This window comes from Lineus longissimus, chromosome 15 (assembly GCF_910592395.1).
Source record: "Lineus longissimus chromosome 15, tnLinLong1.2, whole genome shotgun sequence".
Lineage (NCBI taxonomy): Eukaryota > Metazoa > Nemertea > Pilidiophora > Heteronemertea > Lineidae > Lineus > Lineus longissimus.
This window is the reverse complement of record NC_088322.1, coordinates 8,405,822-8,422,255: the sequence shown is the minus strand read 5'-3', so window position 1 is coordinate 8,422,255 and position 16,434 is coordinate 8,405,822. Positions and strand designations below refer to the sequence as shown.

General features: G+C 45.8%; 2 protein-coding genes across 3 annotated transcripts; one reads left to right on the top strand and one right to left on the bottom strand.

The window, feature by feature from the left end:
* Window positions 1-1,909: 1,909 nt before the first annotated feature.
* On the bottom strand, window positions 1,910-15,850 carry LOC135499708 (endoglycoceramidase-like). Of its 2 annotated transcripts, none has more exons than XM_064790642.1 (2): window positions 15,763-15,850; window positions 1,910-5,055 (listed from the first exon to the last, which is right to left on the bottom strand). In XM_064790642.1, the coding sequence occupies exon 2, from the start codon at window positions 5,039-5,041 to the stop codon at window positions 3,530-3,532; it is 1,512 nt and encodes a 503-aa protein (XP_064646712.1). In that variant the 5' UTR covers window positions 5,042-5,055; window positions 15,763-15,850; the 3' UTR covers window positions 1,910-3,529. The 2 variants fall into 2 exon arrangements, with proteins under 2 accessions (XP_064646712.1, XP_064646711.1); XM_064790641.1 differs by lacking the exon at window positions 15,763-15,850 and adding an exon at window positions 6,360-6,514.
* Window positions 7,557-14,177, top strand: LOC135499409 (uncharacterized). The gene has a single exon (XM_064790153.1). It carries the CDS (start codon window positions 7,557-7,559, stop codon window positions 14,175-14,177), a length of 6,621 nt encoding a protein of 2,206 aa, XP_064646223.1.
* Window positions 15,851-16,434: the final 584 nt, after the last annotated feature.

The following is a 16,434-nucleotide window of genomic DNA, read 5'->3' as shown; positions in this document are numbered from 1 at the left end:
GGCATTCCAGTTATAGTATTCCAGTTATGGCATTCCAGTTATGTTACTTCTTACAGACAGTACAGACTGTACATGTTGTAGTAATAGGATAAGGGGAGCTAGATTACTCGGTTTTGTATTGGAATTAAGGCAACCTATTGATTTTTGCCCTTTTTCAACACAAAATCGTAGATATTCGTAGATCGCATTATCCTATTACTTTGGCTACAGAAGATTATTTCTGTCCCGTAGTAAATAATATACTTACACGTATTTGACTTTCAGGCGTCTCTAATGGCAATGGCGGCACAAACATTAGCATGTGGGCTGTACGAACAACTTTCAAGATCCTGAGCGGAATTTTCATTTTCGCTCTTGGATACCGAATCGCTACTTTATCCAATAAAAAGTCTCCACCAGCAGACCTGTGGCTAAGTGCAAGCAAAGGATTGGAGAAAGTCACGCTGTCTTCCAAGGACCAGAATATGCTGAAGGCATTTTTCAATGATCAGAATATGAAGATAGCAAAACCGGATTTGATGCCACCAAAACAGCCTGCGGTGGGCGCCGGACATCCCGCTCCCGCAGTGGCCGCCGAAAATCTGGTTCCTGCAATCGTAGATAAACCAGTCGTCCCTCCCGTGGCGGCGGGGAATCCAGTACAGGTGAAGGTAGCAAATCCCATCGTGGCTTCACAGGACAGCGAGGACACCAAAGTGAAGCCTGGCAAACGGAAAGTTGTCCCTGAAGTGGCCAACTTAGCTTCCGCATTGGCCGCCCGGAACAAGGCCCCCGCCGTTGTAGGCAAACCAGCAGTCCCTGCCAAGGCTGCGAGAAATCCGGTACCTGCAAAGGTAGACCATCCCACCGTGGCTTCACAGGACAGCGAGGAGGCAAATATGAAGCCTGTCAAACGGAAACCTGTCAAATTAAAAAAGGCCTTGATGAAGAAACCAAGGCTAACTGGTCTAACAGGACCGGGGGCGAAGCGGCCTTCGCCTCCCTTGAAAGCGAAGGGAAGGTCTGTTCCTTTGAAAAAAGGGGCAGGACGACTTGGTGGAGTAAAGACTGTTAAAGCACCTGGACTTGCTAAAATGGGCGGGGCTGGGGTGCCTGGGGCTAGGCCGAGTGCTTTGAGGAAGCGAAGGGCAGCCATTGCGGGAAAGCTAAAGCAGAGGCCAGTGGAAGAGAGAGAGCGGGTGCTAGGATAGACGATATTGAGCCGATATATAGGCCCTAACATGCACACTGAAAAATGAAACTTAAGAGGCGAAGTCGCTGGCCAGATGCTCATTTCAATTTATCTTGTCAACCCGGCCTAATGCAGCGCCGCCGGTGTACATGTAACTTTTTCGCGGGTTGCCGATTATTGTTCGAACGCTAGAATACAGATTTTCACATTTTTTATGTTTCCCTCTATAGAAAGGTCATGGTCTCACGGCCAGTTATTGTCTACGCAACAAAGGGTTAACTGTGGGAAACAACCAAAAACGTTTCAGCGGGATACATGGGCACACAATTGGCACTAAGGTCAGTATCAATCATTTATTGCATATTAGACTCTTTGATGGTGGCAATATCAACTATAGGGATGGTGAAATATGACTTCTACTCTCTAGTTTCCGTTGTAAATAAGTTCATATATCAAGTATTTCTGGAATATAAAAGGACTTTCTTGCAATTCGAAATTTAATTGTCGCTGCTATACGAACCAGATTCGCCGGAAGTCTTGTTTATCGTGACACGCTGAAGAATGTTACATACTATGCGAGGCGGGTATCGTGCAAATTTAGTTTCATATTTACCTGATACACGTTACATACTGTAGACCGGAAAATTTTCGCGGCATAAAATTTTCGCGAATGCCGAACGATGGATATTATTCGTTTGACATACTGTTTTATAAATGAAGGAAAACAAATTCAAATACTGAAATAACTCTCTTTTATAAGTCTTGTTATAGTCGTCTGATAAACATTCCAGATTCTGATAATCTCATCCATTGGTTTCTTTTACACATTTGCCATCACACATACCAAGCATGACATGTATATCTGCAGACATTAAATCATATCCATTGTAGTAATTCAAATAAATAGTCACCGCGTTCACATTCACAAATCATAAACTTTAATGGCCGGGTCTATTTGGCAAGCCGCTCGCCGAACAGGCATCTTTTTGTCCTGTTTGGAGAGCCGCTTGCCAAACAGCACTAAAAAGTCACCCGGTTCGGCAAGCCGGGCTTGCCAAACAGGGCAAAAATATTACCCTCTTTGGCGAGCCGGAGAGGTTACAACATGTTGGCCAATCAGAGAGCAGTGACGTCATATTCGAATTTATATGCGCATATTTAACAATGGCCGACTTCCCGCTCTCGATTCAATTTCTGTTACTAAACTCGGGTTTTGGTCAATAATCCATGAAGAAGCATGTACATGTACATGACTGTATGGATTTACAAAAAAAGTCATAAACGTGTGCATTTCTAAAGGCGTTTCACTGTAACTCCAGTGTTGCTGACCGTGTTGCCACGAATGATAATGAGCTCCTGGGTGGTTGAATATGCATGAGTTCGGTTCTCCATCTAGGGCAGAAAAAAGGCGCTCTTTGGTGAGCCGGTCTTGCCAAATAGTCACTTCCAACCATAATACAAGCCGTGTATTTCAAAGAGTTCAATCACAAAACGTATTCATCGTTGATGGCTCCACATAAAACCGGTCGATATATACTCAACGGGAAATGATGTAGTCTTTCCCCGGACTTGATATATCGGTCACATGAATGACCTCTTTTCTAATCCCGAGGACAACAGACCATTCTACTGGATGTCTCAAATGGCCGAAATGAGAAAGATTTAAGAACGTCTACAGGGATAGGTGTAAACGTCCAAGGATGGAAAAATACCAAGGCACAGTTTTGAAATGATTTTGTTGCTACATGTTGCTACGCATGAAGTACATGATTGTAGATAACGGCCATTCGTGTGGGTGTGGTAAAAAGCAAGAGATTTTCGCTGCAGAATATTTTCGCCAACGTAACCTACTCGCGAAATTCGCGAAAAAAAACCTGCACGCGAAATTTTTCTGTTCTACAGTAACGTACAAGATTGCTTGTTTTCTAGAGATAAGGACTACAGTGTAAGTGTTTAGGTATCTATAAGGGACAACTTGGGCGTGAGATTGACCTTGCAAGGCGGATAATGCCCCTGCTTGCCACCGTCCACCGTCACATGTATCATACAATATGGCTGATCTCTATGATTTTCGCCTGTTGCCGAGGCAGTTTTGGCCACGGCTTGTGAATTTCAGGGATGCGTACAGTTACATTCCGTTCTGATGCATTGTTATGGCAGTTTAATGATTTTTCAGTTATTCTGTTTGGAGAAGTCACCTGGAAACCATTTCATTTATGAAAACCAATATATTTCATGCCCAATGTTGTGCCTTTATGATAAATTCTTCCGAAAATTCTTGGTCAGTTTCGAAGACTCCCTGCAAAAAGGAGGGGGCGGGGGCCCGCTTCTCTCAGCAGTTCGTCATCAAGTTTAGCCTTACTTGGCTGGTACCATGGTAATCCTACTCGATGAATTGAACTCAAAATCCCTAGAAACTGGTAACACGTACACTAGATTGTCCTCCTGACTATAAGTCCATTTGAGACCGTTAGTCACCGCGACCTTTGGTCCCTTAGGATAATGAAAAGGAGGGACAAATACCTCTGTGGGAGCCTTGATGGTTGTATCCATCACGAAATCGTACTGGAATTCTGCAGAAGTTGGATCGTACGACATAGTCAGCGGGGTACCGGCGGTCGCCCGCGGGTAGGCGCGGCTGAATCCCTTTACCGCTGGCTCCACTACTGCGCCGTGTGCATCAAAGAACTGGGAGTCCCAGTAGGTCCAGGACTGGACGTATTTGTCTGCAAGGCGCATTACGGCGTTACACTCCTGGCTGTCCTCCGACTCCGGATCGTCCGTGATAGTGCACAACCCATATTCCGTCAGAAACGACGATCCACCAAGAATGTCCAGATCGGCCATGACCGCGTTGAACACTTTCGGCTCCAGGAGGTCGTCGCAAAGGATTTTCTTTCCTATTGGATAGGGCTGGGACATATTGCCAGTCAGGATCCAGCAGTAGTAATGGTAGGAGAAGACACTGCGGTTTTTGTACAGGTCACCACCCGGGACGTGACTAAATCCGCTCCCGAGAACTTTTCCGTTGAATAACATCCCCCACGTGACGGGTTCGTAGAAAAGGAGCGTGTTGTTGTCTATTTTCCGGATTCCTGTGTTGATGTGTTCATAGAGGGGCTGAAGGTTGCGTTTCCCCGCCTCGCCTGGCGTGAACAGCGTCGGGTCATCGTAGACCCCGCCAGCCCAGGGTTCGTTGATCATCTCGTAGCCTAAAATACTAGTTTGATCTTTAAAGACACTTGCGACCTTTTGCCAGAATTTCACCAATGCGTCTCTCCCACCATTGACGTTGTCGTAGAGACACTGGAAGGCGTTGCCAACAGCTTCGGTCAGGTACCCCTCTGCCCACGCCGTGACCTTCTTCAGTGGCCAGGGATACGGGTGGACCGAGTCGGGGAACGAATCAATGACCCACCTCGGGGCGCCATCATAGGAGTCAAACTTTGTTGAAATCACATCCTGATGCATATCCAGCAGAGCATAGATACCATATTTTTCTAATTTTTTTACAATGTTCTGCAAGATGATGATATAGGTGGCGTTGAACTGGTCCTTGCTTGGTTCGAAACCTGTCCACATTGCGCCGAGCCGGACGGCGTTGAAACCCATCTGTTTGAATATTGCAAGCTGCGTTTCGTTCAGAATATTATCATCGTACCATGGTGGGCTCTTGAGGACGGAATTCCATCCGTGGAAGACACGGACTCTGCCATCCGAGTCGACCAGCCATTTTCCACGGACGGATATCCGGCCGAGAGGTGTAGATGCGGTAGGAACTGCGTTGTTTCGGACACAGCCACAACTTGAGACGAAACAGCTGACCAAAACGACTGCGTTCAAGAACGTGGCCCACATCGTGATTTTCATTCCAAATCAAGGGCCTGGAAAGACAAAACAACTTGTTAATTGAAATAACTATATACAGTAGTCCCGCGCATACCTCGCCGTCTGATCCAGGTCTGATTTGAAAATTGGGCCTTGGGCTCGGGATTCAAATCGATGTCAGCATTATCACTGCCACTATCTTCATCATCTGTCATCATTGCCATACATGCGGGGGTGTTCATGTACAATGCCTCATGAACAGAAAATACTGTGCACAAGAGCGATAATTTCATATTCACCATAAATACTTCATTCAACAAGTTACCGAAATTCTGATCGGACAAACGCTTCACATGATCGGTAATTGAGTCATCATTACCCTGCTACTATTGTGCGGGAATAGTTTGACCAATTGTGATCAAATTACATCTATAATCCCAGTCGAACGTTGATCAATGCCCCGTCTCGAACCCGCTATTGTTCATTTAGGGTGAAAATTTACAACTTCGCTGGACTTTTGGAAATGTTCAAATCAGGCCTGGGCCAGACGGCGAGGTATGCGCGGGACTACTGTATATTGGCAAACTGAAGTTGCCGCGCACGAGCATCCTCTTGCAAACAGAGCCTACAACACGACTTCTCCCTACGCATGTTTCCGAGTAAGTATGTATGGTGTGAAATGACCTGATATTGTCAGGATGCGCACGAGCGACTAATTCTGCTTGGCAGTCGGGTATCTTTTTTCTTGATATAGTCGCCCGGTTTTACACTCCGGACGCAGTGGTATTGACCACGTCCGAAGATGGACTCGGAGATAAAATAGGATGACACAATCGGGCTGCTTTGAAAGCCTACCCATGTCATGGTGTGGGGCAAGAGTTATAACTCAGACCAACCTACAAGGGCGCGGGTCAACTGTGGTTGTATGACGGTCATGAGCGGTCAAACTGCACAGAAGTGTACTCCACCATGAGCATGCACTCCTCCTTAGTGGTTTGCCATTTTGTTGGTCAGCGTTATCATTGTTACGATGCCCAATCCGCATTGGGTCATGGGGAATAGATTTCCGGTAACAATAGACCCGCCTGCTCATTGACGGCTGGTGAAATTGAGACGTGTAAGTAATGCACAACACCCTTCGTTTGAGATAGGATTCAGGAGACAAGCGGGCTATTGTCCCCATAACCGGTACATCCATTCGGTTTGGCACCGTGGATGAGCCAAATTCTTACTCCGACGCGCGATCATCGGCGTTGACACTGGCGAGTTGCGTCAGCGTATCGGATTGTTATCTACAAAATACAAAAGGCTGACGCGACGCCAGTCAGCCACAGCCCTCAGTATAGGTAAAAAGACTTACGTGTTACAGGAACTATACAGGCATGGGAGAAGATGCTCAAGTTGACGTGCAATACAAAATTCCTATGACGATAACCAGAACTAAATAACCAGTACATAGAACGCTATGTAAAATATTGTATGCTATGAAAAATATCGGGTCACTACCCACATGATCCGTGCTGGCACATTGACAAACCCATGATATATATTATCACATGATGTATATCGCCGATCTTGGGTTAACAATAGGTTTTGACCCGATTGAATAGTGTTACAAAACTACGACTCCTCGATATAAAATAGGAAGTGACTATTTGGCAAGCCCGGCTTACCAAACAGCGACTTTTTCTTGTCCTGAATGGAGAGCCGAACTCATTAATATTAAAGTAAAGTCTCCAGCTCGCCAAACAGGGTAGACTATATTTTTTGGGTCCATACCTATGTGTCCCAGTACCCATGTTTCCCGGTACCTATGTGTCCCGGTACCTATGTTTCCCAGTACCTATGTCTCCCGGTCACGTCCCGGGCAGTAAAAATGCGATTTTAGGATTAGGCCGATAGTCATGATAAAGTCATGATAGTCGGCCTCATAAGTAAATTTGACTGGCCTTTTTGGTTACTTGAATAAAAACAATGGGTTTTCCTCAATCTAATTTTGGACCCAACACAATTTCAAGGTAGGTCTATGAGAGATTTGGAAGTCAAGTGAATTTGGTTTTGTTCCTTGAGGCCCTTTGATGTTTTTGGGTCAGGGCGGGGGCCGTTTTTTTTTCTTATGGACACTGACTTATGACGCCGACTATCACAACTATATCTTTTTGATACCCCTTCGTCCTTACAAATAGCAAAGAGCCGAAGCATATCGAAAACCACTGGTGCCGAGGATGTCATGACAATAGGCCTATTAAATCCTAAAATCGCGTTTCTTGTACTGACCGGTACACATCGGTACCGGGACACATAGGTACCGGGACATATAGGTACCGAGAAACATAGGTGTTCAGGAGATATTGTTGTCTTTGGCCCCGTTACGGCCCTTGTGGAATTGTTCGAAAAGTGTAGAATTAGGAAACAACATCATATTTGAAACCACGTTTTGCCTTGCCCATTTTTCCATCAAAATACCCATCTTTGACGACAACGAACCACAAATAATAGAGATCCTCAAGAACATATTGGTATACAGAGCGTAGTTAAGTAGAGTACATTTAGAAGGATGGCCGAAAATAGCGTAGAAACTGTGAACAGTGTTGAAGAAACTCCCGATGAAAACCAGACCGCGATGACCCAGATAAAAAGCCCAATCGATTCGAACCTTTTCCCCCCTGCTAGTAGTAGTATGTGTGCTGGTAGTGGTACTGAGGATGATGCAGCTCGGAGCCACGCTCAGCCTGCTGAGAGCTCCCAACAGAGGTTACGTCCCTCCGGATGGTACGAAAAGAACTTGAGAAAAGAGAAGGCAGGGTTGAAGTCTGCTTTTACCAGGGCCAGGCGGCAGTTGACAGAGTTAATTTCAGATAGTGACACATTGTTTGCAGATAGTCAGTTTATACAGGCAGCAACTAGAAAAGTTGATGAAGCACAGGAAAGAGCTATGGGCAATATGAGTTCACTGGCTGATTTGTATGCGTCTCAAAATAGATTCGAAGACTTTGATAAAGTCACAGCTGAAATGGAGAAGATAGAAGAAGAATTTGCTGATTCTCAGAATGCAGCTGAACAGTATTTCGCAGAAAGAAGAGAAAAGTCGCCAAGCAGTAGATCGACACCTAGCATAATAAGGAATTGGGATTCACTTGCGAATGTTCACCGATCCCAACAATTTGGATCGGCCATAGAAATGATAGAGGAACATGAAGAATCGAGCAGAGGCCTACCTGAACCCGAAGATAGGTCAAAAGACGTCACGACAACAGAAGCTGATCGCACACCTGACAAGCCTGATGGTCGCACACTAGATGATGTTGGGGTACAACAACCAGCAGTTGTCATAGACCATGGTGAGATAGCCATGGGTGAGATTACCATTGGTGATAAAGGCCCTGGCGAGATTGCCATGGGTGAAAACAAGCCTCGCGGCGGAAATGGTGCAGCTTCAGTTGAAGATAAAGGCCCTGGTGAGATTGCCATGGGTGAAAACAAGCCTCGCGGCGGAAATGCTGCAGCTCAAGTGGAAGACAAAGGCCCTGGTGAGATTGCCATGGGTGTGCCTGCCATGGATGACAGCAAGCCTAGGGGCTGTAATGGTTCAACTTTAATTGGTGATCAAGGGAGAAGCGATGTCGCTACTGGTACTACAGCCCCTCCACAGCAGAAGAAAGTCGGTCCAGCAGTAACAGTCGTTAAGCAGAAACAGACAACAGATGAAGAAGCAAGACACAGAAACAGACAAGTGGAGGGTCCTAAGAAGGTCCAGTTTTATAGTCCAGCCGCGCCTATTGATAATCGTCAGGTTAAGCCTACCCGTCCACCGGAGCCAATCCAAAATCATCCTGTTGCGCAAAATCGTTTGGTTGCGCCTACTGGAAATGCTAACGTTGAGCTTTCCCACAGCACTCAAGGTGCAGTGCCTGCAGTTAATTGCAGTCAGCCGAGTAAGGACAAGAGCCCACTCCGATTCCAAGGAAAACAGATTGATAGCATTCCAGCATATTCGCCCAACAGTTATGGAGCAAATAGTCAGCCTACCCGTATGCCTAACACGATTAAAGCTGACTGGTCACAACCATACAACACTATACAATATTATGGCACAGGGGGCCAAGAACCAAGTAACCAGCAGTTCACACAGGACAACAACATTGGTCAGCCTTCAATGCTTGAGAAGGACATGTGGCGACAGCTGAAGAGAGTTTCCATACCGGTGTTTTCCGGAGACCTGAAGTCTTATGAAAGTTGGAAAGCAGCCTTTGTAGCATGCATCGACAAGGCACCAGCCACTGCAGAATTCAAGCTTTTGCACTTGAGGGAGCATCTGAGAGGTGAAGCGTTGAAAGTGATTGAAAATCTTGGGCATTCAGCAACAGCATATCAAGCGGCAAAGGATAGATTGGATCGGAAATATGGTGGATATAGGAGACAGGTGGCGCTTCACTTCGAGGAAATCCACAACTTTCGTCCAATACGACCTGGAAAGCTGAAAGAAGATGTAGAAAAGTTCGCTGATTTGTTGGACCTTACAGTCATAAACCTAAAAGAGTCCGGCCTTTACAGTGACCTCGACAGTCGTCTGTTGTACTCTGTTCTGATGAAGAAAATGACTGAAAAGATGGTTGCCGAGTATCATCGTTGGCTAGATGACTACCAGTATAAGGAATCGATTGAAGTTCTTCATGCCTGGATCATAAAGGAAGCACAAGTCCGAATTGTAGCTCATGAAGCTGTTCGTGGGTTTGCCGATGGTACAGGAGATGATAGAAAGAATGGACAAAGCACAGATGACGACAGGAGGCACCGATCATATGATAACTACAAGAAGAAAAGGAGCTTTTTCACATCCGGGTCAGCAGGAGCAGCAAAACCAGAATTTAAAAGGGACTGTCCTCTTTCATCATGCCAAGAGCAACATGGCATATGGAGTTGCGACAAGTTTAAAGGACTTGAGATTGACAAGAGATGGGATATGGCGAAGGAGCTAAAACTTTGCTATAGATGTCTGGCTAACAGTAATCACCGTGGTGTTGACTGCAAACGTAGTCGTGTGTGCGGAATCGAAGGATGTAAAGAAACACACAATCGCTTACTGCATCGATCCCCATTGCCAAAAGAAAGTCTTTCAGCCACGAAAGGGGAGAATAAGAAAGAGAAAAGGCCTGCAGCAAGTGGTGAGAAACCTAGAAGCCAAAACTATGGAAGTCTTACAACCACATCTGATGACAAAGAAGAGTCTGAATACATCGCTCTCCGCACTGTTCCAGTAATTGTGAAGAACGGGAGGAAACGTTTGAAAATCAACGTACTGTTAGATGATGGAAGTACGACAACCTATATCAACACAGAAGTGGCTGAAGAGTTGGGACTTAAAGGAGAAGTAATGAAGACCACAGTCAGCGTGCTCAATGGAATGGTAGAATCTTTCGAGACCACACCTGTTGAGGTTGGATTAGAGAGTTTGGACAAGCGAATCGATATGATGATCACTGCAAGAACTACCGATAATGTCACCGGAGATATGAAAGCCATCGACTGGAGAGATTATGCGGATAAGTTTGAACATCTGAAAGACATTGCATTCCCGAAACACGGAAAGAGAGAAACCATAGATATGTTGATCGGCGTTGACTACCCGGAGTTACACTTCTCACTAAAAGAGGTTGCAGGAAAGGATGGCGGGCCAATTGCCAGAAAGACTAGACTTGGATGGACATGTGTAGGGTGTCCACAAAAAGAGGTGAAGAAAGAGAGGAATTTCTTTGTTAATCGGAAGAATACTGTCTTAGAGGAGATTAATGCTACCATGAAGCAGTTTTGGGAGATAGACAGCTCAGGAGCCAAAACCGAGAACCATGGAAGTAGTCACATGTCACTGGAGGACAAAGCAGTTTGCACAGTGATACAGAAGGAGATGGTGTATAAGGACAACCGTTATGAAGTTCCATTGCCATGGAGAGAAGGCAGACCTGAACTGCCCGATAATAGTCAGATGGCGGTGCAGAGACTTGCAAGCACGGAACGAAGATTGCTACGTGAGCCAGAAGTTGCGAAGGCTTACACCGCTACCATCAAGCAGTATCTTGAGAAGAACTACGTACGCAAGGTTCCACCAGCTGAAGAGCAGCCACTGTCAAAGTGGTACTTACCGCATTTCCCAGCTGTCAGGCCTGACAAGTCTACAACGAAAACCCGCATCGTATTTGACGCTTCTGCCAAGTTTGAAGGAGTATCCTTAAATGACACACTTCATCAGGGTCCTAAGTTGCAGAAAGACCTAGTCGATGTCTTACTACGATTTAGAAAAGAGCCAGTTGCTCTCGTCGGAGATATTCAACAGATGTACTTGCAACTAGAAGTTGAAGCCAAGGATAGACCTTTCCAGCGGTTCCTATGGAGAGATCTAGACACAACCAGAGCCCCAGAAGAATATGAGTTCAACAGAGTGGTGTTTGGAATCAATTCATCGCCGTTCCTCGCACAGTTCGTCGCCCAAGAGCATGCCAAACGCCATAGATCAATCTTCCCTTTAGCCTCGGACACCATACTCAAGTCGACTTTCATGGATGACTCGATGGATTCTGTACTGAACGATACAGAGGGTGTGAAGCTGTATCATGAGTTGGATGAACTCTGGCACAAGGCTGGGATGTACTGCAGAAAATGGCTGTCGAACTCCTTAACCGTGTTAGCTGAGATTCCAGAAGAAGACAGGGCAGCTGAAATAAGTTTAGACGAAGGGGAGCTTCCTTCCACGAAGACTCTTGGTGTTCTCTGGCAGGCGAAAGAAGATCAGTTCAGCTTCACTGCCACACCAGTCGAAGACAACTTCACCTTAACTAGGAGGACATTCCTGCAAAAGTTGGCCAAAGTCTTTGACCCAATGGGTTTCATATCGCCCTACATCATACGCGGAAAGATACTTATGCAAGAGATTTGGACGACTGGAGTTGGATGGGACGATAGGAATCTTGGATGCCTTGAGCAGAAGGCACAGTGCTGGTTTGATGTTCGTCGAGATTTAGGACTCATAAAGATCCCAAGATGCCTCAGACTGGATTCAACTGAGAAGCTGTTGAGCATCGAAGTCCATGCATTCTCTGATGCGTCGCAGGATGCTTATGGTGCTGTACTTTATGAGAGAACAACCTACGAGGGAGGACTAATCATATCACATTTTATAGTTTCGAAGACTAGAGTTGCCCCGTTGGTTGCAACCAGCATTCCGAGACTTGAGCTGATGGGAGCGACACTCGCCTTGCATTTGACTATGTCCGTAATCGCAGCCTTGCAGCTACCAGTGCAGGACGTAACCTTTTGGAGCGATAGTGCTAATGTTCTGTGGTGGATTAGGGGTAGGAGCAGACAGTTTAAACCGTTTGTCGCACACCGTATCGGAGAGATACAGACTCAGACCTGCCCAGATCAGTGGAAGCACGTGCCAACAAAGATGAATCCTGCTGACATCTTAACAAGAGGAGCAAAAGTCAAGGAGTTATCAGACAACACTCTTTGGTGGAATGGGCCGGAATTCCTGCTGAAAGATCATTCTAAATGGCCAGAACAGAACTTCGGAGAAGACAAGTCGCCATCAAGTGAGCGGAAGAAAAGCTCAAATGGAGTTTTTGTTACATTGCAGAAGGAACCACAACCGCAAGATAAGGAGAAAAACAAGCAAGATGTTGATGAAGGAGTTGCTCAAGACTGGCGTTTAAACCCAGAGCGCTACTCTAGCTGGGTCAGATTAACCAGAGTTTCTGCTTGGGTCCACCGTTTTGTAGAAAACTGCCAGCAGCCAGTAGGGCAAAGGAGACATGGCGAACTCGATGCAGAGGAGATCCACGACGCCGAACATCAGTTCATAAGACAAGCCCAGCTGGAGACCTTTCCGGCCGAGTACAAGGCCCTACAGAAGAATAAAGCTTTACCAGTTGCCAGTAGGATTCAGGGACTACGGCCGGTGATCGATCAAGATGGTATCCTCAGGAGCAACGGCAGACTTGAGAAGGCTGAATTCCTTGCCTATGATGTGCGTTACCCTGTGATACTGCCACGAAAGAGTTGGGTGACAACGCTGATCATAAGATTTCATCATAAACAAGCTAACCATGCAGCCGGAGTCAATCACATATTAGCGTCATTGTCTGCAAAGTATTGGATACCAGCAGGAAGAGAAGCTATCCGAGAGTTCGAGAAGTCATGCTACAAATGCAGAAGAAGAAAAGCTAAAGCAGCAACACAACTGATGGCGCCACTCCCAAGAGTTAGACTAAGGCTACCACTCCGAGCCTTTGCTCGAACATCCGTGGATTTCGGTGGCCCTTACTTGACGAAGCAGGGCCGTGGCAGGATCCGAACCAAGCGCTACTTATGCTTGTTTACTTGCTTGCTCTCCAGAGCCGTACAACTCGAAATGGCGTTTAGCCTTGACACGGACTCGTTCCTGCATTGTTTCAACCGGATGATGAACCGAAGAGGAGTGCCGTTGGAGATGTACTCGGATAATGGTACAAATTTCGTCAGTGGAGAAAGGGAGCTGCGGGAATTGGTCGAGCAGTTTGACGAAGACATGATTGAGAGACACGGAGCAGTCAGAGGGATCAAGTGGACGTTCAACCCTCCCCTCGGGCCACATTTTGGAGGAGTCCACGAGATCATGATTAAAGCCGCTAAGAAAGCCACTGCAGCAATCCTGGGGAACGCCGACATAAACGATGAAGAGTTGATGACTGCCTTTAGTGGTGCAGAAGCCCTCTTAAACTCCAGGCCCCTAACTTACCAGTCCGCAGACGTTAATGACGACACACCATTAACCCCGAACCACCTGTTACATGGTCAAATTGGTGGTGAGTTCGCACCTGCAGCTGCTGATAACGTCGCCTACAACCCAAGGAAGAGATGGCGACATGTTCAACGATTGCTGAAGCACTTTTGGGGGCGCTGGATGAAAGAGTGGCTTCCAATGCTACATCCAAGAAGCAAATTGGCCCAGGAGCGAAAGGACATTGAAGTTGGCGATATCGTTCTTGTCGTCAATCCAGATACGAACAGAGGAAAGTGGCCGCTTGGACGTGTGGTCGAAGTATGTCTTGGCGGAGATGGCCATGTCAGGGTGGCCAAGGTGCAGATCGGGAAACACGTGATGACACGTCCTATCACCAGACTCTGTCCGCTAGAATGTGCATAAACGAGTCTCGTCGATGTTCAAGTCTCTAAGGATACGATACGAATCGTTACGTGTATGTGTAATATGGACTATATTAGCTATTAGTATTAGCTAATTGCGCGAAATATATGGACATTCTTAGCTATTAGTATTAGCTAATTGCGCGAAATATATGGACATTCTTAGCTATTAACATTAGCTAATCATGTGGAGTTTATGGACAATTTCGTTATGAAGCGCGTTGACTTTGGACAGTTTTATTAAAAGTTAAAATCGTTTTAGATAGTTCTGGATAATATCAGTGTTGCGAATCGCGCATTAGGACAATTACAGGATAAGCTTTAAATCGCGTTAAGTGCAGTCTTGTGAAAAGTTGGACAATCGTAAATTTGTGTTTTGGACTGTCGATATGACGTTGCACATCGAGAAAGGGGAGGATGTTCAGGAGATATTGTTGTCTTTGGCCCCGTTACGGCCCTTGTGGAATTGTTCGAAAAGTGTAGAATTAGGAAACAACATCATATTTGAAACCACGTTTTGCCTTGCCCATTTTTCCATCAAAATACCCATCTTTGACGACAACGAACCACAAATAATAGAGATCCTCAAGAACAATAGGTATGACCCCGATTTTTTACCTGTTTGGCAAGCCCGGCTGGCCGAACAGGGTGGCTTTTTAGTGCTGTTTGGCAAGCGGCTCTCCAAACAGGACAAAATAGATGCCTGTTCGGCGAGCGGCTTGCCAAATAGACCCGGCCTATAAAATAACGTATTTATATCCCAAGTGTAAAACTACGACGTTCAATATTGCGGGAAGTTGCGAGATCGGACGTGAACAACATCGAACAACATCAGTCCTGAAGAAGTCATTGTGGACAACTGTGGAACTGTAGACCATCTCCAGTCACTTTGAATACAGTGAACAGATTGAATGTCATATTATAGTTTTATATTGTAAAAACGCCGGGATGACGGGGAGCATGTACACCACCGGTAGTTTTCTACTGCATCTTGAGGAAATCAGGTGTAAAAACCCTCTCAGGACTGAATATTTTTTTCCTAAACCTCCGCTCTGGACTGGATATTTTTCAAGATTTTTCATCCAAAATCGAAAGTTTTTGAAAGCAAAATATCGGCTTCGCAAGAATCGCTATGAAGTTGGCATGAATAGAAAAGATATTCCTCAGAATGTCGGGAATCCCATCCGAGCAGTTAAAAAATGCGGATCGGCATTAGAAATGACTGGAAAACCGAAAATATCGTCGATCTCGCATTTCTGCGAGACTCATCCAGAACGGAGATATTGCGGTGATCGCAATTTTGCGAGACTCGTCCTGGGCTCGTCACAAAAACAGGGTGAGTCAGTGCGGCGCCATGCCGATTTATCGGCAGTCAATGTCAATCCTAAAGTCTCCTCCACATGCGGTGCGGCGCGTGCAGGGCCGGAGTAGCCTCAGGATGCAATTTAATACGCATGCATGGGCCTAATATCTCACCGGTCTAAACCCGTTTCTGAATATTCCTTTTCAACAATTCCAACTTTCCCGATCCCGGTCTAGAGGGTGGCCAACAGACGGCCCTCTCTCGGCCAAATTTAATGTCTTACCTTCAAGTTAGTCCGGCAAGGGTCTTTTGTTGCTTTTCATGTATCATTTAAGAAGCAGAAATCTTTTGCCAGGCATGCCCAAGTGTGCAGAGCAGTGTGTGATTTATCGCTTACATTTACTTTTAGACTTGAATTCAGGCTAATCATGATATAACGATCTTGGGCCTTATTTAAAGGCAAATGCGTTCGCAATGACATTGGATATACTCTAGTTTCACCGATGTGAGACTGGTTGATTAATTACTGCGAAATCAAAACAAGGCCAAGCCGGGGCATGACGTAATGGCCATTGCATAACTTTGTCGCCAACGTACAGCCTGTCCAAATTGATCATGTTGAGTAGAATCGAACGAGCAGAACATCATGAATTGCTGATGAATCGGTCTTAGGTAGCCAAAGGAGTTTCTATTTTGAAAAAGCTCAGTCCAAGTTTATGTTGTGAAACTAGAACTACGAATATACTTGACCAAGTTGGAGATAGGGCCTGGTAAACCACCAACCGTTTTTAATTGATTTGGCGTGGAGTGGAGAATGAGTATTTATCATGGGGCGGGGGGGGGAGTAGTCAGTCAACCTTTAAACAAGCGCTCGCTGCCGATATGAGATACGTGACATATCATGAGACACGTGACATATCTATTGTCTTTATGAGGGAAGTTTTGTCATGTCTTT

What these genes read in the sequence shown, in the direction of transcription:
- LOC135499708 (XM_064790642.1), bottom strand. Translation starts at nt 5,041, where the DNA reads ATGAAAATCACGATGTGGGCCACGTTCTTGAACGCAGTCGTTTTGGTC.
- LOC135499409 (XM_064790153.1), top strand. Translation starts at nt 7,557, where the DNA reads ATGGCCGAAAATAGCGTAGAAACTGTGAACAGTGTTGAAGAAACTCCC.